The sequence below is a fragment of the Sphaeramia orbicularis genome, chromosome 20 (genome assembly GCF_902148855.1).
Source record: "Sphaeramia orbicularis chromosome 20, fSphaOr1.1, whole genome shotgun sequence".
NCBI classification, from domain to species: domain Eukaryota; kingdom Metazoa; phylum Chordata; class Actinopteri; order Kurtiformes; family Apogonidae; genus Sphaeramia; species Sphaeramia orbicularis.
This window is the reverse complement of record NC_043976.1, coordinates 32,965,911-32,993,047: the sequence shown is the minus strand read 5'-3', so window position 1 is coordinate 32,993,047 and position 27,137 is coordinate 32,965,911. Positions and strand designations below refer to the sequence as shown.

General features: G+C 36.3%; 1 protein-coding gene across 1 annotated transcript in view; it reads left to right on the top strand.

The window, feature by feature from the left end:
• The first annotated feature begins 9,362 nt into the window (after positions 1-9,362).
• dpp6a (dipeptidyl-peptidase 6a) overlaps positions 9,363-27,137 on the top strand; it is a 395,010-nt gene continuing 377,235 nt past the window's right edge. The window contains exon 1 of the mRNA XM_030123482.1: positions 9,363-10,170. Coding sequence (XP_029979342.1) covers positions 10,000-10,170 — 171 coding nt within the window. The 5' untranslated portion in view covers positions 9,363-9,999. The remainder of the gene's footprint in view (positions 10,171-27,137) is intronic.

Sequence of the window (27,137 nt, the reverse complement as noted above, 5' to 3'; positions counted from 1 at the left end):
TAATTTGAGGACATCTGGAGGTACAAATCAACAGAGGGCTTGGGGTGTGTCGTGCTGCAGTCAGCAAGAAAAACGATAGAGTAATAAGTGAAGGAGCTGCAAAACCAGATGCCTAAATTCCTACTTTTTTTTTTTTTTTTTAATAAATATATCCATTTAAATGTGAAGCGCTGATCCATGTTTGGAAGTGTTATCTAGGATAGTGTTGTGACTGATACCACTTACTCAAAATAGATCCATAGGTTTAACGCTGGGAACATTTATCATCCGTGCACAGTAGCCAGTCTTTTTCAACTTAGTATTTCAGATGCTTTTTCAGTCCCTGTTACTGGATTTGTTGGGTTATTGCTGAGCCGCCAGAATGACAAATCAGCCCTCAGCAAACAGACTTCTTTTTTTCTTTTTTTTATTTTTTTTTCTTAGTGGACCACCATCTCCACCATACGTGAAATTATTCAGCTGGGCCTGTCTGGGAATGGAATCCAAGTCTACATATAGTAGCTTGAGATAACTGAAATGCATTCTCCCCCCCCCTTTTTTTTTTTTTTTTTGACTCCCAGCTCTTGCATCTGCAAATTACCTTTGTGCCTCTTAGACTTTATATGTGCTCAATGTATCACCCACGTTACGGCTCAAGCCTGCACAGAACTCCAAGCTTTTTTTCTATTTCTCCCCTTCAGCCTTCCTCCCTCCTCAGTCCGTCCCTCTAAATTTCCTGGGGACTTTATCTCACCCATTTCAAATAGGATTGGGACTCAATTTGCCATGCTTCATGTCACATTGCAGCAGAATTTTACAGTTGATATAGACACATCATAAAACTGCAGAATGAGCAAAATATGAATTGTCAAAAAAAAAACTTTTCCTTTTTTTTTTTTTTTTTTTTTTTTATTTTTGTCATTTGCAGGATTTGTCTCTCCTCCCTAATGCTCTGATTTGTCATCAGAGATTGGCGCAGCAGCATTGGGCAGATGGAGGTGTCGATCAAAAAAAAAAAGGTGTTGTCGGGTTGTTGTTGAGGCGAGTAGGTGGTTTCACAGCGGAAAGTGACAGCACCTATTAATTTGGCCATTTAATTTTAAGTCCAACAGCGTCAAGCTCCAGCACCTTCAATCTCCCCCTGTCATTCAAAACAAGCTCGAAGCTAGCAGCCGCAAACACACACATACACAAACACACACACACTCGCTCACATATACACAGAAGAAGCAAAAAGAGAAAAAAAAAAAAGGCTTTTAATCAGAGACTGAAACTTTAGCCTGGTCCTTCCCAGAGAATAAGCAACGAAGCCTTTAAATCAATCCGACCTATACCTGACTGCATCCTCCTTTACCGCTGAGATGTCTTGGCGCGATACTTAGGGATAGATGTTAGGGCTGAAAACGACCATGGCTACAAATTGGGTTCTCTTGTCATAAAGTAGAGGTCCAACAGAACCAAATATGCCGTGTAATGGCCAGATTGATCCTCCCTCTGTGAAACTTGGGATTGAGGGTGGAGGTTTATGACAGTATTCTCAGTGAGAAATGGACTGCAACAGAGAAATGTGACACCACAGTATAAATTCATGAGTTCTTGCACCTTCTCTCTCTCTCTCTCTCTCTCTCTCTCTCTCTCTCTCTCTCTCTCTCTCTTTTCGCCTCTCTCACCTGAACCTTTGCTCCCGCTGTGAACGCCTGCTCCCATCACAGCCTCAGTGGGAGCATTTTCTTTTCTTCTGACAAGGTCAAACTCGTCCTTTAATTCACATATATAATAGTTGGCGAACTTTTCTTTGCACTCGTCATATATTTTTTTTTTTTTTAGCTTTTCCAGTTGGATTAATCACTCAAGTGCCATATGTGTGCACATAATCAGAAAATCAACACCATATGACTTAAACAGATGGAGGCTTTTAGAGTTCCATCAATGTTTTTCTTGGTTTGGTTTTTTACACATTTGAAAGAAATATTCATCCAAATTACGTAATAGTGCCTTTTTAGGGTTTTTTTTTTTTTTCTAGTGCTATAGCCATTGATATAGCTGGTTGTGGTTTCACTGTTCAGCCCAGCCATACTGCTTTTCGGAAGTACTAACTCTTAACCCTATAAAACCAAACGTATCATATTTGATACATGAGTTTTGAAGCTTGAAAAACCTGATGTTTACAATTAGATACATGCAATACACAGATAATCCACCAGGGGGAGGAATTCGTTCACCAGAGGCCTTTCCATTGACACAAGACTGTCATTAATGAGGAAGGAGGCAGAACTTTGGAAATTTTGAAATGGAATTACCAATTTTTTAGACATGTTTGTGTTATATTATGTTTTTGTTTGTTCAAAAATAATAATATTTGAGCATTGAGACCCGATGTATCAAATATGATACAAAATTGAAGCTCATACATGGAAATTGATATTTGAAAAACAACCCTATAATGCCAAACATATCATATTTGAGACATGAGTTTTGAAGCCCTCTACATGATCAGTGATTTTTTTTTCTTGAAAAACCTGATGTATACACTTAGTTACATGCAATACATGGCCTGAGGACCACTGTCATTTCAAAATCTATCTTTTTACTTTAGCTTTTAATTAAACTGTTATTTTTAACATTGCTTTACTTTGTTGCTTTTATTTTTATTTGCAACTGCGGAAAATGGGGATTTAATGTGAAGTACTTTGTGATAGATGTAACCTGTATGAAAAGTGCTATACAAATAAAGCTTGTTTGATTGATTGATTGATTGATAATCCACCGGGGGGAGGAATTCATTCACCAGAGGCCTTTCCAGTGACACTACAAGATTGTCATTAATGAGGAAGGAGGCAGAACTTTGCCAATTTTGAAAAGGAATTACCAAGTTGTTAGACATGTTTGTGTTATATTATGTTTTTGTTTGTTCAAAAATAATATTTGAGCATTGAGACCCGATGTATCAAATATGACACAAAATTGAAACTCATACATGGAAATTAATATTTGAAAAACAACCCTATAATGCCAAACGTATCATATTTTAGACATGAGTTTTGAAGCCCTCTACATGATCAGTGATTTTTTTTTTCTTGAAAAACCTGATGTATACACTTAGTTACATGCAATACATGGCCTGAGGTCTGCTGCGAGTGCTCATATTTTTAAAAGTAATTTCAAAATCTATCTTTTTACTTTAGCCTTTAAAGAAACTGTTATTTTTAACATTGCTTTACTTTGTTGCTTTTATTTTTATTTGCAACTGCGGAAAGTGGGGGTTTGTTGTAAAGTACTTTGTGCTAGATGTAACCTGTATGAAAAGTGCTAGACAAATAAAGTTTGTTTGATTGATTGATAATCCACCAGGGGAGAGGAATTAGTTCACCAGAGGCCTTTCCAGTGACACTACATGATTGTCATTAATGAGGAAGGAGGCAGAACTTTGCCAATTTTGAAAAGGAATTACCAATTTGTTAGACATGTTTGTGTTCTATTATGTTTTTGTTTGTTCAAAAATAATATTTGAGCATAGAGACCCGATGTATCAAATATGATACAAAATTGAAACTCATACATGGAAATTGATATTTGAAAAACAACACCATAATGCCAAACGTATCATATTTGAGAGATGAGTTTTGAAGCCCTCTACATGATCAGTGATTTTTTTTTTCTTGAAAAACCTGATGTATACAACTAGATACATGCAATACATGGCCTGAGGTCTGCTGCGAGTGTTCATATTTTTAAAAGTAATTTCAAAATCTATCTTTTTACTTTAGCCTTTAAAGAAACTGTTATTTTTAACATTGCTTTACTTTGTTGCTTTTATTTTTATTTGCAACTGCGGAAAGTGGGGGTTTGATGTAAAGTACTTTGTGCTAGATGTAACATGTATGAAAAGTGCTAGACAAATACAGTTTGTTTGATTAACTGATAATCCACCAGGGGAGAGGAATTCATTCACCAGAGGCCTTTCCAGTGACACGACAAGATTGTCATTAATGAGGAAGGAGGCAGAACTTTGCCAATTTTGAAAAGGAATTACCCATTTATTAGACATGTTTGTGTTCTATTATGTTTTTGTTTGTTCAAAAATAATATTTGAGCATAGAGACCTGATGTATCAAATATGATACAAAATTGAAACTCATACATGGAAATTGATATTTGAAAACATTTTTTTTGCAATGTTCAGAAGGACTAATAAAGGCTCCAGTTTCAAAGAACTGGAATTTTCTGTCAGTGATTTAATGGTTCAAGCTTTACAGGGTTAAAGCCACATAAATATACCCTAAATGGTCTCAAGGAGGAAAGAAAATACAAGAAAATGTTGGATGTTTTACTGCATTTTGGGTGATACATCACCATATCCTCTTGAGACCTAGGAAAGGACAAAGTTTGGCTTTTTTTTTTTTTTTTTTTTACAATAACTGTTTTGATCGGAAACAACATGATGCAACAGTTTTTTCCAGATAGATGTGATTTTTGTGTGTGGAATGTCCTTTGCAGTTTTTATTTTTTATATAAATATAGCTATAAAACTCTTGTCCCCTACAGAGGACAAAATGCATTCCTAAGTCTCAGGAGGCTAAATTACTAGCCCTTCACATCCTAAAGCATGCTTACTGTCACTATTAGCATTAAATATATTGACCCTCTTGTTTAATTCATTAAAATTCCACTTGTCAGGATGACTGACCATCTACCCCTTGGCCACATTAATTTGCTCTCTGGGAGTCATCTGGCTTAAAATGCAATTTCAGTGACACAGCTCTTGAAAATGTTGTGGACAGAGACCTAACAAGTCACCCGCTGCCACCTTCATCTGCTTCTCCCCTACCTTCATTTTTATGATGGAGGGGTAGATTTAGAGACTGCAGCCCTCGAAAGTAGTTCCATTCCAAGGAGACGTGTTTTGATAAGTATAGCTCTTGCACAGTAGCATGAAATGAGAAACTAGACGTCATAAATCATATGCTGGTCGGCCGACAGAGCTAGATGGGATGTGAAATCATGGGAATGCTTACATATTTACACAAGTGCATGTTTGTAATGTATTGGGTTTTTTTTTACAATTTGAGAAAAGAAGTAAGACATTTTTTTCAGTTGTAAATATGCATACAGTATATTAAGCTGGTTTTATCCACTAGATGCCAGTGTTGCTCCAGTTTTGCAGCATTTGCCACTTAATCCTCATGAGCTACACTAAAGACTTGTGAGTGTTGTGTTTGTGTTGTGTTTGTGTGTGGGTGTAGAGCTGGGCTTTTACCTTAAATGACTTTTGTGCAATATTTATTAGTACACAATAGGGAAAATTAAGCTTAATACCAAAATAATCCGCTGTAACTGGCTGCATGGAATCCCCTGTGTTACATTCATGCATGATTTACTTGACAACTCATTAGAAATCATAAGACGTATGAATGAAAAGCAGTTCTTTTAATCCACTGTACGCACAATTTGGTGGTCAATGTGTAAAACTGATGAGCTATTGTTTCTAGGTTTTACACTTACACGTCATTTTTGTTTTATTCGTCCTCTAGAAATAGTGATGTCCCGGTCGGCTGATATGAGCCAATCTTTCCCCACAGACAGAAGTCTCTGCTGGGGATTAAAACACACCACTCTGCCCTCTGCTGCTGGGCTGCAGGGCTAATTTGTTCAGGCGCCAGAGAGCTTCAGTCTGCTGCTGTTAACTCTTGACTTAACTATGGAGGCACTAGAGATATTAACTGTATATTTCACTTTTTTAAGATCTTAACCCTTTCATGCACGAATTATGAGAACCTTAATCAAGATTTTTTTTTTCCCTGAGTGTTTTCATTTGTCTTTAAACATGAAAAAAAAACCAATGTGATTGAAAAATTTCTTATATATATTTTAAAAAAATAGATAAAATAAATAACAAGTAAAAAAAAAAAAAAAAAACATTAAAAAAAGTTTTAAAAATACATAATAATAATAATAATCAGCTGGACACCTTGCGTTTAATTTTTGAAGCAAATAAATATGTATTTACTGATAAACTGTGTGAAAACTATGAGGGAGGGCTTGGGATTCTGGGGGTTTATGCTCAGGGGAGATCTACACAAGGTTACCAATTCATGTCAGAAAAGATATGTAATGTCTTAAAACTTTAATAAAGATATATGGGAAAAAAAATAAATAAAAATCCATGAATATACAAGAGAACAGCTGTAGAATAGCTGTCCACTGTAGTGACCAGTATACATGAAAGGGTTAATCTATAACTTTCAGCAGTAAGATACATTTGGAAACAAAAAGAAAGTGTATTTCTGTTTTCTTTTACTCTTACTATCCAGTCTGAATCTATCCCACATGCTCAGTCCACCTTAAAATGCACTGCATCAGTGCCTCGAGGATTTCCTGCAGTTTGACAAATCTTGCTACCCTCGCTACTCTCTCCCTCTTTTTTTTTTTCCTTAATCACATCACTACAGTGCTTGAAAATTGAATTGCGTTTCTAGGTTCTGAGCCAGAGTCTAAGATGGATTTGATGTGCAGAAACACATGGAAGTCTTTTTTTTTTTTTTTTCTCTTTATAAAACCCTTCTTGGAAATCAATGGTAAAATATTTTCCAGAACCATGCCAGAGCTGGAGTCAGTATCTGGATATGTGGGTTTGCAGCTGAGTAATCAAGTCATGCAGTGGTAGGATGTGGTTTTAATCTCTTTTAGGAAGTCGTTTTGATTGAAAGGTAAACCTGAACAGATGCGAGTTGGTCTCTGTGGTGCAGGCTGGAAACATAGGAAGAAATGCCTGCGTTACATGAGGATTTAAGATCCCAGTGCAGTTGTGCCTGGATCTGAAATGTGGCTTATGTGGGCTGCACTTTTTTTTCTAAACTCTGCAGGGCTAAAACACCAACATTGGCTAAACAAAAGGGAGATACACATCTCCTGTGATCAAATTACAATTGTAATTCTTTTATCTTGGAAATTATTTTTACACACTACAAACATAATTTAATATAGTTCAAACAGAGGATATCTTCTTATGGGTAGTTAAATAAGTATTTTTTCAAGTATTTCTAGTCAGTTTTTTATATATATGGAAGATGTTTTATCCAAAATTAACACAAACTAAGCCAAATGCAACAGTTTAACAGGTCTGTTTAACCCTTGTGTGGTGTTTTTGTTATTCAGCCAGTGTCATTGGGTGTGGTGGACCCGTTGCATTTATGGGTTTTTAATTCACCATAATCAAACAATTTAATGTTAAAATACTCATTAGATGTTTACTTCATCCCAATGTCAAGCCACATAAAAAGCATATATATACTGAGTGCCAATGTAAACGAAACACTTGAAGATTCTTATATTTTTTTAAATCCATGAGGATTTTTATTCCATAAGCTCTTTGGAATTAATCATAGGCCATTTCTATACAGTAAAAATAAAAAATCACATCCAAATTTGTTGACAAAAAATAAGGATAAAGAAAGAAACTCAAGGACCCCAAAACCAAAGGTCACAAAGCGGTCCCGGAGGTGCTGCAGCTCAATGTAGCGATCCTGTTGTGGCGTGGTCACACATGCTCGTCCAGGGCGAGGTCTGTCTGCAGTTGAGCCAGTTTCTTCATGCCTCTGTTGCATCCTGACTATGGTGGACACACTGCATCCAAAACGGCGCGCCACCTGCCGAGCAGAGATTCCGGCCTCCAGGAGCCCCATAGCATGGCATCTGTGGTCACTTGTCAGTCTAGGCATCGCTGAGTTATTGCAAATGATTTTGGTGCTTTTCAGCTTGCCTTTATATACAGAACATGACCACTCCTTAACTGACCACAATTCCTTAAGTTGAGCAAGTTCATTCCTGAGCAATGAGAAAAACAAGTCTTATGAATGCAGACAAGTTCATTCAAGCGTGACAATAGCTCAACCCGTCTCAGGTTGTTAAGAAATTGTCTGGGATTATCTTATACAGGTGAAATTTAAACATATTGATGCAGCTCAGGAACAATAAAACACATTCAAGTGTTGTGTTTTCATTGGCACTGAGTATATGTTTAATATTCGCTGTTTGCCTTTGCTAGATCACATTTATGAATTAAAGTGCTACTCGTTTTTAGTTTGTTTTTATAATAAAATGTAATGTAATCAAGATATGAGAGGAAAAAATGCATAAAAAATAACTACTCATCATTTTTCTTTTAATAAAAAATGAAAATGGGTCCCACAGACAAGCACGATTCAAGGGTTAAGTATATATTTCACTATATTTGCACATTCATAAAGACTAGAACCTGCATTTAATGTTGATTGAGCATATTTTGTAGATTACTTTTTAATTTTTTTGTTATTTATGTCAAATATTTTCTATTTTACATTTATTTCTACTCTAATTGTTACTATGGAGAGTTGCATCCAAATTTCATGCTACACTGTACAATGACAATAAATAAAGTCTATTATATTCTATTGTATTCTATTGTATTCTATAGAGACATCCATGTGCATCAGTAAACTTTCTCATGTTCAGTTTATTTATTTATTCAACTCAGTTGTCTCTGAATTGTTCAATTCAAGGAAAAAAATGCATTTAAATATTAACCCTTTCATGTATAGTGGTCACTCCAGTGGACAGTTATTCTACAGCTGTTCTCTTGTATATTCAAAGGTTTTGTTGTTTTAATTCCATATCAGCCAACACAGTGGACGCTTATGCACCATCCCATAATACACTGACATTCGGACCATTACTGTAACTTTCCTGTTCTTGATAAACCTGATCTGCAGTATCATATTTTTGGTGTAAATCAATTGCCAGTTGTTATTAGACTGTAGGTTTTTTGTTTTTTTTTCCATATTGTTTGAGTGAATAATAACTAGCATAAAATGTGAGAAAACATCAGATCAGCAGCATTAAAAATGTTTTTATATTTCATAATTTTCACACAGTATATCAGTAAATACATGTTTCTTTGCTTCAAAAAATTGAAATAATTAAATGGTGTCCAGCTAAGTGGACATTTTTGTAACTCCATATAAAATAGAGTCATAAAAAATTTTCAATCACATTGTTTTTTTCATGCCTAAAGTTGACTAAAAACACTCGGGGAAAAAAAAAATCTTGATTAAGGTTCTCATAATTCATAAATCAAAGGGTTAAAATGGAAAATGAACATCTCATCATCTAAATGTCAAGTGAAACCTGGTGAAATAAAAAAAAGGAAATTGCACATTGAAACTTCGGAAGCTGTAGTAAGTGACACATTCATCTTTACGCTCTAACAAAACCCGCCTACTTGAAAATATGCCTGTCAACTTTTTCTGTCTCGTATTTTTTTTTAATAGATCCTTGTGCCTCCACATGGGGGCACTCTTGTTCTCTGTAAAACACTCCTCTCGACCCAAACGGAGGAAAAAAGATAAGAAACTAATAGAGATACTAGAGCCCACTCTATCTGCAAAGTCACGATAAGTTTAGGACGCAAACCTGTGTTATCTATCTGTTAATGTTGCGTTGTGTCGTTTCCAGCTGTTAAGGCGCATCTGCAGGTGTCTGCGCTTACTTGGAAAAGCAAAGACCTATTTGTTTTGTTTTGTTTTTTTTATCAGCGGTCACTTTTTTCTTTTCTACCACGAGGGAGGGAAAGAGAGACTGGATATCGCTGAGGCTGGGTTCTGTCTTTCGGGTCCGGATCATGAGTGGTTTATTCAGTCTCCTGTAACCTACACTCATTTGTTTTTGCATCAATTTGCATGAAGTTGGGAAAGTGTAGGAACTGCGTCGCCGCAACATCGGTAGGATCCGACCAGTGAGGCTGAAAGTACGTGCCGTGAATCCAAAACACAGCCTGGAGTGATTTTTTTTTTTTTTTTTTTTTCTTTCTTTCCCCTTCTTCCTCCCCCCTAAAGCATCTTCTAATCGAATTACCTCCGACATTACCCATTTGACCTCTTGTAACTTGGACTTTCTTTTTTGCATTTATTGATTGAGAGCAGAGACTTGCCAAGTTATTCTAGTATTATTTTTTAATTTTTACATTTTTTTTGACAAATAATCGAAATGGCGTCACTGTATCAGAGATTCACCGGCAAGATCAACACAAACAAGTCCTTCCCCAACCCTCCAGAGGCGAGTCATCTCCTCGGGCAAAACGTGGAAGGGGAGAGGCCGGCGGAGACCCAGCGACCCCGCTTTCAGCATCAGTACCGTCGGCGCTGCGAGGATGAGGATGTAAGACACCACCAGCATCACCTTTTGCTTGTCCTAGTAGCGCATTTCTAATAGTTCAACCTGAAGTAGTCGACTCCGATATATAGTGATAAGATATCGATTATAGATCCGATCAAAGGATGAGTCTCGTCAATGCCCTTTTGCAGTTAATTACAGCTGCTCCGTTTCGAGGCAGAGTTGTCAACTTGTGCATCATTGCCTCAATTGGTTGGCTTATCTGTCAATAAATGACGCATCACTTACGTCTATTTCTCAAAGAATACACGCTCAGTGGCGCTGTCTGGCCATTCAATAATCTGACAAATGTAAAGAGTTGATCATTTATTTGCTGCTTTTACATTCTGCAATATGAAAATGCTATTTCAGTCTACAGCTTTCATGTTAGTGCAACAAATTGTCCCTACAGTGTACATTTATGATCAGACTGATATGGAAATACTCTTAACAGATAGGTCAGACAGTCAAATTGACATGCAAATTGAACACCATCAGGATTTATTTTTATTTATTCAAAAATACTTGAAGGATTTTCATTTATTTTAGCTGGGTCACGTTCATTCCCAACGATCACAATATTTTAATCCGTATTTGGCCTTTAAAGCATCAACCCCGAGCCTGAAACGATTCTAAAAATCCAGATCAAACCTGCAGACTGATGACGCTGTCCGTGGTGCTGAAACACAGACTGGGGATTTGCCTGCTGCTGCAGCTGCCTCTGTCCGTGGTGCTGAAAGATTAACGCAGCAAAATAGCCCCTTTGTGACTCCATTTATTTGCTCTGCTGTGTCCACAAGCAACACACACACACAACAGTTTGTTTTTCCAATTTACACTCCAGACTTTCCTTCCTTTGCATCCTCACCATTTGTTTTCTCTGCACCTGCGCTGATTCAGTTCATTTGATTTCATGTGTCTTAGCTTTTGCCTCAGAAATATCATTATTTCCAACTCTCTTGCTTGTTCACTTGTACTGCAGTGCCTTACAGTAAGATGTAGAAGGTAAAACACTGGTTGAGGTGTACATGAATTTAACATGAGGTGGATTTATTGACCGGTGGTCTTGTCTTTGTGTTTGTTGGCGCAGAGAGTTCCAACATGATCTGAAATCGATACAAACAGTGATGTATAGTCCCTATTCATCAACCTGAAAGCATGGCCTAAGACGCAGCTTTGTTATACATAAAGAGTCCTGAACACTCGCCTGTGCAGTGATTATTGCAAATCGGAACTGTACTTGCCAAATACAGTTCCTGTTCTGTTGTGTAATTGTGTTTGGAGCGGGTTTTTTTCAGCTTAATGCATACATACTGTAGTGCACAGTTCAGAATTGTGCCCTTTTTTAATGTCAATCCTAGCTTTGGCGTTTATCCAGCTGTGTGGCCTTAATGAGTGAGTCTGGTGGAGGTGACATTTTCATCATGCTGTGTGGATGAGAGCTAGAGCCGACTGGGATGAAGAGCTCATCCACTGACTCAGCCTCCCTATGGGGCGACCACACAGCACCGGTCTGCCACTTCAAAACTTTATCCACCTTTCTCTGCTCGGTTACTGATCTCTCCTTACGCAGCAGTTCTGTGGCACATAGGCAGATTTATAAACTATGTTCCTTAAAAAATATAAAAGGTAGTTATCTTTCTTTCCACAATGTTTCATCTAATTTCAGAACAAAAGACTAAAATTACTCCAAGGTTTTCTTTTATCTTATTCTGTCAGTGATTAATGCCAGCTGGGATGTGTTGGAAACATCACACTCATTGTAAGACATTGCCGAAAAACGTGTCAAACACCTCATTTGTAAGCCTTGTAGTTTCGACTACTCTTTAGTCATGCTGTTTCATTTTCTGGTTATGTTATTCCAAACACTTGTTTTCACTTTTCTCTTTACTGCTCTGTAATTTGTTTTCACCCCATCAAGATTGCAGTCATGTTTGAGGTGTATATTACATTTAATACTTCTGTTGATCAGAGATAGATGGAAAATTGACATTAGAGTCGTCCTTGACAGACTTGAGATTCATAAACAACTATGGTCATGTATATTCTGATGCATTAACATGAAGGAAATATCTGAGAAGCTGAATGTAATCCCCTCCTGTAAGGTTACACAGATAGATATCTATAAGCTGCCGGTAAACAGCACTACGGTGAACACAAACCTAATCAAGCATCATAAAAGGAATAATGTGAAAGTCAACATTGGCACCTGGACAGCTAGCAAATGTACTTACACATCCTTCAGAGCTACTGTACTGAAGCTGAATGTTCTTGTTATAGGGCAAAATACAGTTACAATGAAAACACTGAGAGTTATTATAGAGAATAGTAAACAAACAATCAACAAACACTGCGTTTATACATAAAGTAGCGTTGTAACGATGTTATGGTGTTACAATTAATCACGATTTTAAATGTCGCTGCTAATTTATCGTCCAGCCTGCCAAAAACTGTCTCATAAAATACAATAGATGAAGAGCGGAACCAACGGCACACCAATATATGCTTCCCACACGGAACGAAAGCAATGTTACACAAGCTGCATTCAACATTCCATGAGTGAAAATGACAGAGAAGAAAGAAGCTGATTCAGAAATTCAGCCCATAATTCTATTTTTGAATTGCATAGAGCAGTAATGAAATGTTTGTTACAACCATAAGAACCTTGCACTTGAAAAGGGATTAACGTGGTGTAGTGTAATAGGACTTATTACATGTGAAGGATTTATTGCAGTGTTTTTCAACCTTGGGGTCGGGGCCCCATGTGGGGTCGCCTAGAAATTCCTATAATTGATAAAAAAAACAAAACAAACAAACTTCCTAATAAAAAATATATGGTGTGTTGACAGAGACAATCCCAATTCATAAAAGACATGACAAACTGTGAAACTGAAGCACTGTGGTTCTATGTATATGTCAAATGTTCATTGTGGTCAGTTTCAGATGCTGCAGCTCTTTCATAATTCATAGTTTGAGTTCTTGTTTATTCAATATTAATTGTCAGCCTTGTAAATCCAAGCTGGACTGACTGTACATATTCTGACCAAGGAAAATCAAATTCTCACTTTGTGCAGTAATCTACACCTGGCTTTTCTGCCTCTGTCCATAATAATATACATTATATAGACTAAATGTCGTCTAAAATTAACCTTTATTTGTAATATAGTATAGCAAACTATTATATGATCAAAAACAATATATTTTTTAGCAAAAAAAATGTCTCAGTTTTGAATGGTCGCCAGAAATTTGATGTTAAAATGGGGTCACGAGCCAAAAAAAGGTTGGAAACCACTGATTTATTGTGATGTTTAGCTCATTGTTTGTAAAGATTGACACCAACATAGACAGCGTTTTTGGATGATAAATCTACTTGATATTATACTGTATTTTAATGTGATCACACCAACACCAGCACTCTTATAGTCACTGAATCACACAATCACCACATCGAATTGTTGAGCTGAGTCATCTAATCATATGACACATTATAATTCAGTGTTTGTTCTATATATGAATATACTCCAGACAGCGGAATTAGTCCCTCTCAAATAGACAATGCATTCCAAACAAAGCTTTTGTTTGGCGTGGGCTTCATATATTCTAGTTGAAGCTAAATCCTTCTCTGTCAATACATTTGATAGTGATCTTAGCCTGAAATCCTCTCTGATGATAATTTCCTGCTCGTAAAACAACTCATTATAATTTAATCAAACGTGTTTTATTTTTTTCCTGCGAAGTTTTCTGTTATTTGCGTCTACTGCTCTGGATTTTGGGTTTCATTCATCATGCTTCAGCTGATATTTTATCTGCTGATTTCCGAATTTTAATGTCCAGTATTGTGTAGCATTTGGCTGTATTTAGTCTTGTGTAAATCTATCCAGATAATGATATTATGTAAAGCCTTCTGGCTCCCACTTGAGCCTCGGCTTTCCTCAGCAAATTCTTTAAAGCGAAAAATACATGCAGTCTCACATTTCAGCCTCATTAATTAGATATCCTCTGCCAAAGAGTTTAAGCTAGCAAAAAAGGCAGTCAGAAAGCAGAAATTGATGTTTTCTTTAAGCGTCAAAAGGTTTGTCGTCCCTGTGGTAGGATTTGACGCTTCTCTGCAGACACCATTACATGAGTAAACATCTCTGTTTCTTCTGTCTTTGTCTGGTACGATCAGCAAAGTCGTAATGAGACTCGAGAGATATCGGTCGAGAAATGCTTCGATTCAGACCTCTAGTATGTAGTGAAAGTGTTTTGTGTGATGTGTGTGTGTGTGTGTGGTTGGAGTTGTATTCCCACAGAACTACTTTTTAACACTCTCCCAACCCATCTCGCTTATTCTGCAGTCTAATGGCTTTGCGCCTGCACTTTGCATTAAGAAAGCAAAGGGAACGAACTCTCTCACACACACATATTCCTTTTGCTTTATCTCTCTGTCAAACACACGTGCAAATGGAGGCACAGACAAAAAGAGGATATTTTTCTGTGCATGGATTATGAGACAGCTGAGCCCTGAAATGCCCTTTTAATAAGCTACCCAATTTCAGATGTAGGTTTTATGATAACAAATAATGATAATGAAAAACTGTGAAAGCAAAAAAAAAAAAAAAAAAGCCGTAAATATACTCTATATAGTAGAAAATCCTTTTTTACTGTGTCAGCAGATGTAGAGGTTATTTTGGAGTATAATGGGGCTCTGAATAAGTCATGGGAACCTTTTTTTTTTTTTCACTGGGCATAAAAAAAAAAAAAATCACAGTTTTCTTATATTACATTCTCCTAAGGATGTAATTTAGATATTATTGTATTGCTCTCAAAAGACAGCAAAGTTATCTACACTGCTGCCATTATCGCAAAGCAAAAATTGCTAAGTCTAATAATATTACATAATTGCCTTATTGCAATTTTTTTGGAGCTAACTGCAATTATATTTGCATGATTTACATATTCGTGTACAAAAGCAGGTGTGCAAATGTCATGTCTGATCATTATTTCCGCATCATTTTTCACTGTTTGAGATTTGACAGGTACTTTTTTTTTTATTAGTTTTTTTTTTTTTAGATTTTCTTTTTTATCAGTACCATACAATGTATACATTTAAATACAGTTCAATAAGTTTCTTTTCCTTTTTCTTAGATGTATGTGTGTTTTTACAAACCTCCACAGACAACATAGACAGGCACTGTTTTAAAGTGGTTTTATGTCGGATTGATATTCAGCTGAGGGAAGTTACATACCAGATCACACTTAGAACTACAAAAACCCCCAGCGGATCAATGCTATGTATCCATAGACAATATCACACACTGAGTAAAGTATGAAGTTACACACATCTGTTGAATGGTATCGTCAAGTTTTGTGTTTCAAACTAAAACTCATGGACGCTTACTTTGACAGTTCATCAAAATAACACTTCGCTACATCAGCTGATAGTTTACATTAGAGACTTGTTATGTCCCTATACCCGCTTTTGGAGTCTGAGGTCGTTGGATCAGAACCTTCTTATGGTCCCTCATACTCGTTTCAGGACTCAGGGAGACCGCTTCTTCCAAGCTGTTGCGCCGAGGCTCTGGAATGATCTTTCGCTGTCTTTGCGTTCTTTGGATTCTGTTGATGTTTTTAAGCGTAAACTCAAAATCCACTTCTTTCTCCAGACATTCTAACGACAGAAGATTAAGGGTTGTTATAAGACTATCATACAGTGTTTATTTGAATTTATACCTTTTTGGGATTGTAATACAGGTCTACAGAAAGTCTGTGGTGACGTCAGTTGACAAACACTGACACGCAGATTCCACATATGAAGTGAACGGGAGATATTTCTTGCTTTTACATCGCACCTAACCACAAGTCAACCGATCCAGCAAGAGGCAAACACACAGGTTACATTTCCTTCAGGAAATGTATGGAAGTCTAGTTGTATTTTATTGTCTTTTGTGAAGCACTTTGTGACTTCTCTTGTCCGTGAAAGGTGCTATAAATAGACTTTGCTTGGTTTCTACATTATAGCTCTGTTAGCTTTGCTCTGTTTTCAGATGGAAAACAGCCATAGTAAAACCACAAATCACCTCCATTTTCTGTACTAGCGGCATTGTACCCGCGGTGCCATTGTACGATGGCGCCCTCCTGTGGTGCAACAGCGGCATTGTACCTGTACACCCTCCTGTGCTGCCACATCAACCGGACACCCGACAGACACAGAACGCGCATTATAGTAGGATATTTGTGTCGTCAATAGCTGCACTAAAGATTTGTTTCTCTAATCATAATTTTTGGTCATTTTTAAATACTCTAAAGTCGATATATGACATATAGCCTCTTTAATGGCTGTTACCTCCATTGTATGTCATTATCGGTAATAGACCAAATAGGCCTTTTTGCATTTTATTTATTTATTTATTTCTACAAGCCTGCAAGGCAAACAGATACGTGTCTGTGTGTGAGTTCCAGTGCACAGTGCTAATAAATGCAGTAAATGTGTCATTAGATGTACTGTACATATTCAAATAAATGCTCTTGGGCATAAAATACACAGACAATTAAATATTTCATTTGCAGCTACAGTTGCAGAAAAAAATTATTAGACCATCAAAAGTTATTAAAAACAAAGGTTATGCAATCAAGTGCTAACTCCTGTGTGTATCATGTGAGTAAAACAGACAGAAAAGAAAACATGGAATGCCTAAAAGCACTGTTTTTGGCAGTACAATGCGATAGATATTGATTGAGTTATTTATTAGTTTTGAACCCCATTAGCTGCTGCACACCACAGCAGCTACTTGACTGATACAAGAACTGAAGTGATTTTGGTTATTATCTCGAAAACCATGGAAAATAGATAGATATCAGCTCTGAAATTAAACTCTTATGAGCTATTTTTGTTGTTATCATTATATTTGTCCAAACAAATGTACCGTTAGTTGTACCAGGCATTAAAATGAACAAAAAATTTAAGAAAATAAGGGTGATCTAATAATTTTTTTCGCAACTGTATATGTATACAAATCAATTAATTAAAATGCCACTGTCAGGATACACAAAATAAGGAGTGTAGAGTCCCTTTGCATGTATGCTGAGAAAGTACAAAAAGAAAAAAAATCATTGGGAGGAATGCTTCTAGGACCAAAAAAAGAGTTTGTTCAAGGTGTTGTTTGGAAAAAGGGATTCATAAAGTAGATGATAAACAGGAAGAAAACTCTTAAGGCTCTCTCTTTAAGCATTAAAATACCTTTATTCTCATATATAGACCTTAAAAAAAACATTTCAGTGTGTTTCAGCTTCAAGCCTTCATCTGGAAGTAAAACAAAACAGAAGCCTGGAAAACTGTAGGTTCTTTTAAAGTAGGTCCTGACCAACAGGAACCTGTCAACTGTACAGAACTTCCTGAGGAGTGCCTCTTCCTGTTTGTCAACAAACTAGTTAAAATTAGAATTAAGGACACTGAAATTGAAAAAGTGTCTGCAACAACATTTTTAGGCATTATAATTGATGACCAGTTAAATTGGAAAAAGCATGTAAACTTACTTAGATCAAAAATAGCCAAAAGTATTGCTATAATGTATAAAACTAAAAACCTTCTAAATCAGAAATCTCTCCATATATTGTACAATTCTCTTGTTCTTCCATATCTGAACTACTGTGCAGCAATATGGGGTAACAACTATAAATCAAATATTAATTCTATATTCTTACTTCAAAAAAAGGCAATTCGACTTGTCAATCGAGCACAGTACCTAGCTCCAACTAATCCCCTATTTATCAAATTAAATGCTCTAAAACTACACGATCTGGTTGACCTCAATACTCTTATTATAATGTATAAAGCCCATCAACATATGCTCCCCTACAGTCTACAGAAGATGTTTGAGCCCAGGCAAAGGAATTATAATTTAAGGGGAACTGAAATCTACAAGGAAATTAAGTGTAGAACAAACATAAAAAGCCAGTGTATCTGTGTTAGAGGGGTGCATCTGTGGAATAATCTGGAGCAAAATTTAAAAATGTCTTCTTCAATCTGTGCATTTAAAAGGATGTATAAATCCACTATAATAACAAAATATCGACCATTAGAAGTACGCGTAAAATAAGATATTATAGTTAATTGGTTATCATGATAGGAAGATACTATCATATTTTTTGATCATTGTATTTGGAGTAAATATGTGAGGTGGATATGTATATTATACAGGGTGTCCCATAAGTCTCCATACATAGGAGACATAATACATATGGTTCTAACATGTATTTCTTTATATTTCTTCTTTATAGTTCTTCAGCAGTGGAGGACACGCATTGAAATGTGTTCCCGACAAAATGGCAGTCATATAGAGCATATTATATAAATAAAAATGGTTTATGTCAAGAAACGTTTATTTTTCCTATGTATGGAGACTTATGGGACACCCTGTAGTTTATATTGAAAACGGTTGATTATTGCAAATCTGATTGTGTATGAGGTGACTAAAAAAAAAAAAAATGTATATGAATGGTTTTTATGGATGTTTTGTGTTATTGTAAAAAAAATATACAGAGGAAAATGTGTGTTAACAAAGCAAAGGAGGCGGATCTAGTTTGATTATTAGTTTGTAAAAAGGGGGTGGGAGTCAATAAGTTATACTTCTTCCCACTCCTTTTCGAGCGCAAAAAAAAATGTGTTTATTTATTTGTTTTGACCATGTTGTATGATTCTTTATCTGATGATTCTATGTGCTCGAAATAAACTACCACTACTGCTACTACTACTACTACTACAACCCTTTACATGTATGTCGTATTAGCTTAATTGCTTCCACCAATACTCTCTATATATGCTCATGTGTAATTTAAGAAAAATTAACTATTATTAATAATTAATCAACAGACACAATTATAGTTGGTGACCCCATTTGAATTAATAAATACTCTCTTTAAGTGTTATTTTCTATCAACTTAAGGCACACTGTGATACAAGCCGCTTCACTGTGCGCTCTCCATTGTAATTATTCCAGGTGTTATTAGCTCTCCTGCACCGCTGGCTTTGATTGCATTGGAACATAATAGGGGATCCTGCTGTATGAGTAAACAGTAAGTGATGCTCACATTTGTGTGACTGTTGTGTCACCGTATACCACTGACGGCAACGTGAATAATTAATTTATTAAGTGCTCTGATCACTACTCACTGCTGAATATGCCGCTTTGTGGCAGAAAACAATTATTTAAAGCGGTTAAAGAGGCTGTTATGTATGTAAAGGTAGTCTTTCTTTGTCTTCTGGTGCCAGTTAGATCCAGAATAATGAGCTTCTATTTGTGCGATGCTACTTGATTACACAAACAGTGGTTGGATTACATTAGGGGCTTGATTAGTAAATGTAAAAAGAGAGTGATCGATAATGGCAATTGAAGGATCATCAGTCTAGGGGGTTGATTCATGCTGGCACCTGGAGCTCCTTCTGTGATGGAAGATGGTAGAGTTTAGAGTGTGTGACGATCCTGAAGTGTTTATCTGGAGATGGGGAAAAAAAAAAAAATAGGAACTGGATAAGAGCCCAGGGAATGACTGACACAAACGCTTGCATCATCCAATCAGAAAAGCGTAAATTGAATTGTTTCCTCTTGTTTACGCTAAACGGTAACAGCATCCAGCCGTCACTTGATTATCATCAAAGTCTAAATTTTCACTGACAACTCCCTTTGACCTCCAGCTCTTGTTTCCTCATCTGGTTAATTTCTCCTTCAACACCAACTCCTCACACCCTTCACATTGATCAAACATGACGTCCTCACATGTGAACCATTTTCCCCACTGATGAATTATGCAGCCAGTGGGGTGTAAAACGGCAATATGGTTTATTTATCATCAGGAAGCTTTTGCTAACCAAATCAGGGCTTCGTGTTCCTAAGTTGGCGTCCTCGTGCCAGGACCAATAGATGGAGCCAGAAGGTCGTCACGTGATTTGAGGTTAGAAATGTTAATATGTTCGTGTTAAGTAGTTCTAAAAATACATCCAATGTTGCATGTGAATGGGTGGATTTATAAATGTGTGGCATTGCAGAGAACAGAAGTGGGTTTATAAGTGCTGCACATTTGCTAGTTTATACAAAAAAAGAGATGAATCCAATCCAACTTTATTTGTAAAGCACTTTAAAACAACCACAGTGGACCAAAGTACTGTACAGAAGAATAAATAAAAAACTAAATAAAAGAGTAAAATACAAGAATAGATTAAAAGACATAGAATTACTGTACAAAAATACAAACAAAAAAAAAACAGTGCTGTACAGAAGAATAAATAAACCTAAATAAAAGAATAAAGTACAAGAATAGATTCAAAACATAAAAAGCTGTGCAATTAAAAACAACAAACAATAAGAACAATAAACATGACAACAGATGAAGAAAAAGTTGTCATTGAAATAGATGTAATTGTAGTTCTTTCAGGTGAAATCAGTTTATAGCAGTGATTAAATGGATAGTAGAAGGGTTGGAGCATGAGATTATCCTGGAGCACTCACTGAATACATTTGTTTGTTTGTTTTATTAAGTGAGCAGTGCATAGCATTAATTACATATTCATCAATATACATTAGCGAGAGAGAGACACATTAACAACAGTGGTACAGTGGTAATAGTCAGGGTGCGATTTGCCTCTGGTTTTGACATCCTTACTTCTGCTCAGAGAATTTCATCCTCGGGGGGGGTAATAGGCAGGTTGTGACAGTTTTCTTCCACCTATATCCTACATTACTGACACTAACGTTCACCTGAACCAAACTGTCGGCAGTCTCAGAATTCGCAAACGGTCCCATGCACTGGGGTGCCATAAAGGGGGGGTAAACATGACAAATTCCTGGGGCCCAGCCTTTGTGGGGGGCCCACAGAGCAGTGGAGGGGGTCCAGTGGATACAGGTTAAAAGCTGTGAAAATGTCATGTATAATAGAGGAACAGAACCCGGGAGTTGAATGTTGAAAGTACTTAAAGATTCCCTGTCATTTCACGCCAGCATTAGTTACGTTAGTTTTGGACCAGATGCGATTTCTCATAGACTGCAAGGGAAGCACGGCTTCCCCTGAAATTAAGAAAATTAAATGGTTAAATATGTACAGTTGTGTTGACATTTCATTGACAACAAATGTGTTAGAACACGTTCATCTCACAGACGAGTTCGTTCAGAATCAGCTTTATCACAAATCAACGGACTTGATGTTGTTCACTTCTCATACATTCCCGTTGCACTGTTTTCTCATTCGATCTCTGCTCAGTGCATTTGCCCGTAGATTCTCAGCGCCAATCACTTCAATGGGACTGAGTGGAACAGTTTTTTTTCATTGCCTCAAAACTGGATGGTAATTGGATAAATGCTACGATGTTGTCCCGCCCCGGACGCTCAGCGTCTCTGGGGGTGAATGGAGCTGTGGGCGGAGCTCGGCTGGGAGGAAGAAAGGCTGAATCCCATTTGATTGACAGCTATTTTGAGATCTACTCCTTCACTTGACAGAGTTCAGTTTAATACTATCGCGCAGTCTGCATTCTTGTGAAATCGAGAAACCCTTATGAAATTACTTGTTCATTTCTTGCACTGTAAATAAAACACTCATTGTACTTCCTTGTTTCAATTTAACATAATTTCAACATTTTCTTATTTACTTGGTACGATAAGGTCACAGACCATTTTCTTAAAAGAGAACGCAGGGCCGAATTTATTTTTAAATAACTTGACATTTTTTTAATGTAAGCCAACAATGAGCTTCCCCTCTCTGAAAGACGAGCAGCTGGCACTGTTTTGGACCACACCCCCATGTGTACAAATGCTGCCCCTACCCACGTACATACCCCCGCCCCTCTGTTTTTTTGACAAATCGCACCTTGGTAATAATAGTGATGATATTAACATAATAACTCATAATGAACAAAAATACATATCTAAATAACCAATAATACAGCTGGATAAAGGGTATTGAAAACATATACCATTGCAGAGAACAGAAGTGAGTTTATAAGAGCTGCTAAGTTATACAAAAAAAGAGATGAAGAAAAAGTTGTCATTGAACAGGAAATAATTGCAGTTCTTTTAGTTGAAATCAGTCCATCGCAGTGATTAAATGGATAGTAGAAGGGCTGAAGCATGAGATAATCTGGAGCATTCACTGAATACATTTTTTTATTTTTTTATTTTTTTTATTAAGTGAGCAGTACATAACAAAACATGTGAAAGACATGACAACAAATAAGACAAAACAGATACTAGAGAGATATGAGAGAGAGAGAACAAAGGAGTTGGTAACAACAACAGTGATAATAATAGTGATGATATTAGTATCATATCAAATCAGATTTTGTATTTTTTGTGTGTTTTTTGGTCTATTATGTTGATATAGTTGGTTAAAGTGAAGAAACAACTGGCAGATAAGATAGATGAAGTTGTGCCGCAAAAAAGATACCAAACATGGGCATAATTAACATTTCTTTATATATTATATAAAGGCAAAACCAAAAATACTCAAAAACAAAATAAGCCAAAATAGGCTCAGACACCTAAGGGTTCCCATAATAACACATAATGAACAAAAACACATAACTAATTAACCAATAATAATAAAAAAAAAAAAAAAATAATAATAATAATAATAATAATAATAATAACAGCTGGATAAAGGGTATTGATAACATATACCATTGCAGACAACATAAGTGGGTTTATAAGTGCTGCACATTTTCTAGTTTATACAAAAAGATGAAAAAAAGTTGTCACTGAGTAAGAAATAATTACAGTTCTTTTAGGTGAAATCAGTCCATCGCAGTGATTAAATGGATAGTAGAAGGGTTGAAGCATGAGATAATCTGGAGCGCTCACTGAATACAGTTTTTTTTTTTTTTTTTTTTTTTTTTTTTTTTTTTATTAATTGAGCAGTACATAACAAAACATGTGAAAGACATGACAACAAATAAGACAAAACAGATACTAGAGAGATATGAGAGAGAGAGAACAAAGGAGTTGGTAACAACAACAGTGGTAATAATAGTGATGATATTAGTATCATATCAAATCAGATTTTATATTTTTTGTGTGTTTTTTGGCCTATTGTGTTGATATAGTTGGTTAAAGTGGAAAAAATAACTGGCAGATAAGATAGATGAAGTTGTGCTAAAAAAAGACACCAAACATGGGCATAATTAACATTTCTTTATATATTATATAAAGACAAAATCAAAAGTACTCAAAAACGGCCAAAGTAGGCTCAGATACCTAAGGCTTACCACAATAACTCATAATGAATAAAAATACATAACTAAATAGCCAATAATAATATTAATAATAATAATAATAATAATAACAATAACAGCTGGATAAAAGGTATTGATAACGTATACCATTGCAGACAACATAAGTGGGTTTATAAGTGCTGCACATTTTCTAGTTTATACAAAAAAAGAGATGAAAAAAAAGTTGTCATTGAGTAAGAAATAATTGCAGTTCTTTTAGGTGAAATCAGTTTATATCAGCGATTAAATGGATAGTAGAAGGATTGGAGCATGAGATAATCCTGGAGCACTCACTGAATACATTTGAGAAATAGTCATAGTTTGAGTCATTTGTCATTTCCAGAGGCTATAAAAATAAAACTGATAATAGTAACAGCAGTGCTTCTTATGCCAGAGCACTTTTTTGGCCACTTTTCAACTCCTTTTAGAATGTCGTTGTGTCTTTTTGGTGCCAGTATTTTTTTGCAGTAGCAGAAGCTTGCTAAACAGATGATAGGTTAAAGATAACTCAAAAAAAAAAAAAAGCTATTCATCAATACCGAGGTGCTACCGTGTGTTTCACTGTTGACGTCTGCAACTCTCCAACCGGTGCTGCATTCCTCTTTGTGTCGCCACCGCTTGTCTGGCAGCTAGCTGACGATAACAGATGGCGGGCATTAATAACTTCATCTCAGCGTAAAATGAATTCATATCCGGCCTCTTCACAAAGCATTTTCACCGTGGGGAGAGGCAGCCAGTCTCCAAAATGCTCCTCTTCTGGGTTTTAAGCGGAACTCTTCCCCCTATCCATCTCTCTGTGACACATGCACGTAGCCGTACACAAATGCACACACAAAAGCGCAGGCCTTAAGAGCTGCGCTGCATTTCACTTTTATGGGTCAGAAAACCGGAGTGCTGATTTAGTCATTATTTATGACTGGACGCGGTATTCCTAAGATTAGGGAGGAAACAGCAGAGGCAAATAACTGAAGCATTTCAACTGGCAAATAGCAAACGTGTGATTTACATAAAAGCCCGATTCGTGTGGTTTTTAGACTCGTTTTACTGCGCAGTCGACTGGCGTGTGTTGTATTATTATGATTTTTGCTCACGAGGGAGTAAAGTCTAAAAAAGAAAATGTCAAGCCCTTTATGAATGTTGTTGTTGTTCGCTCTTTAGGACTAAATTTAGCCTCGCATATTTACTTTGGCGGGTTTTGTTTTGGTCTTACTTCTTATGTACCATGATGTGGTTTCCTTAAAACTTTATAAATTGATTTAGAAGTCTGTTTGATGTTTTTTTATAGAGTACGTCTCAGTATTACAGCATATTTTTGTAAATCAAAGCTGATCTGTCAAGTGTATCGAAATTTTGAGAACCAAAAATAGACCTCTTGGTGTTTTTTTCCAACACGGCAGTTGTGAAAATGTTAAAACTACTGCTCGAAATCAATGTTAGTGACTCATTTGCATATGAAATGAAACGTATCACAGAACACATCACAGAGTATTGAGGAGAAAAGATTCAGTTGAAGTTCCCGTGGTGCACCACTAGAGGCTGTCCTGTTCCTGTCTCACAGAGAGGTTTATCATTTCTAAGGTGCCATTGAGAAGGCTGAAACACATCGTTCTGGAAGCGGCATCTGTAGGGACTGAGGGCCAGTCATACAAAGTGAGGTTAAATCAATGATACAGGGGATGAGGGATGATGAAAGAAAAGTACAGAGACACAGGGACGGAGGGAGGCAGGGACAGCGATAGACAAGATGAAGTATTTGCCTTGAAGGCAAAGAGGCCAACAGACAGAGACGCTTGATCATAACCAGGAGCGGATAATTGAATAGCATATTATATGATAAAAGATGAAAAGTGTATCTAAAATACAATAAAGGGAGGATGTGACCCAGCCTGCCAAGCCTGGAGGATCACAGCCGAGGCCTTATCGGTACAATGGATAGAGGAGACTGTGTCACCTGACTGCCTCGTGGTCACAGATAGAGGAAGAAGTAAAAAGTGGAAGGGTTTCACACTAAACCATTATTATTACTGTATATACAGGGTGGGGAAGCAAAATTTACAATGAACATGTAGTTGTTTTTTCTCAGCAGGTACTACGTCAATTGTTTTGAAACCAAACATATATTGATGTCATAATCATACCTAACACTATTATCCATACTTTGGCCCATATGAGTAATCAGGAAAGCAAACGTCAAAGAGTGTGTGATTTGCTGAATGCACTCGTCACACCAAAGGAGATTTCAAAAATAGTTGGAGTGTCCATAAAGACTGTTTATAATGGAAAGAAGAGAATGACTATGAGCAAAACTATTAGGAGAAAGTCTGGAAGATACTATTAAAGAAGAATGGGAGAAGTTGTCACCCGAATATTTGAGGAACACTTGCGCAAGTTTCAGGAAGCGTGTGAAGGCAGTTATTGAGAAAGAAGGAGGACACATAGAATAAAAACATTTTCTATTATGTCAATTTTCTTGTGGCAAATAAATTCTCATGACTTTCAATAAACTAATTGGTCATACACTGTCTTTCAATCCCTGCCTCAAAATATTGTGAATTTTGCTTCCCCACCCTGTATGTGCCATCATCACCGTTTAAAGAGTTTGGATTGGAGGTAAAATGAAGTGTGAGATCTGGACAAAACATCATGACCCATCACCTTTCTTATCAATCTTTCTTTATTTGTATATTTGATGAGTACAGTGCGTATTAATGAACACTCAGTACAAATAAAAACATTACTTTAGTAAAAAGTGGAAGGGTTTCAGACTAAACCATTATTATTACTGTATATACAGGGTGGGGAAGCAAAATTTACAATGAACATTTAGTTGTTTTTTCTCAGCAGGCACTACGTCAGTTGTTTTGAAACCAAACATATATTGATGTCATAATCATACCTAACACTATTATCCATAATGAAGAGAGAATGACTATGAGCAAAACTATTAGGAGAAAAGTCTGGAAGATACTATTAAGAAGAATGGGAGACAGTTGTCACCCGAATATTTGAGGAACACTTGAGCAAGTTTCAGGAAGCGTGTGAAGGCAGTTATTGAGAAAGAAGATCATGGACCCTCCCCTTTCTTACAATCTTCTTCTTTGTTTATTGATGATTACAGTGCATATTAATGAACACTCAGTACCAATAAAAGCATTACTTTGTGTAAATATGCCAGATTTAGCCTGGGAGGAATTTTTCCATCTGTAGTTGTTCAACATTTAAAAATAGACTAAACATACAAACAAGACACTACAGTATGTACAACAGATTACTATTTAAAAGTATACATCATACAATACATTATCTGGAACTGTACTAAAGAATGCTTCAACTGCATTTTCCTATTTACACAATGGTTCATCAAAGATACAATTATTTCCACTGCTAACATCATTGTAGCTTAACCCTGTAAAGCCTGAACTATTAGATCATTGACAGAAAATTCCATTTCTTTAAAACTGGAGCTTTTATTGGTCCTTCTGACCAAGAAAATTGTTTTACTTTTTTTTTTTTCAAATATCAATTTCCATTTAGGAGTTTCAATTATGTATCATATTTATTACCTCCGCCAAGGAGGTTATGTTTTTGCCAGGGTTTGTTTGTTTGTTTGTTTGTTTGTCTGTCTGTTTGTCTGTCCGTTAGTGTGCAACATAACTCAAAAAGTTATGGACAGATTTGGATGAAATTTTCAGGGTTTGTTGGAAATGGGATAAGGAAGAAATGATTAAATTTTGGTGGT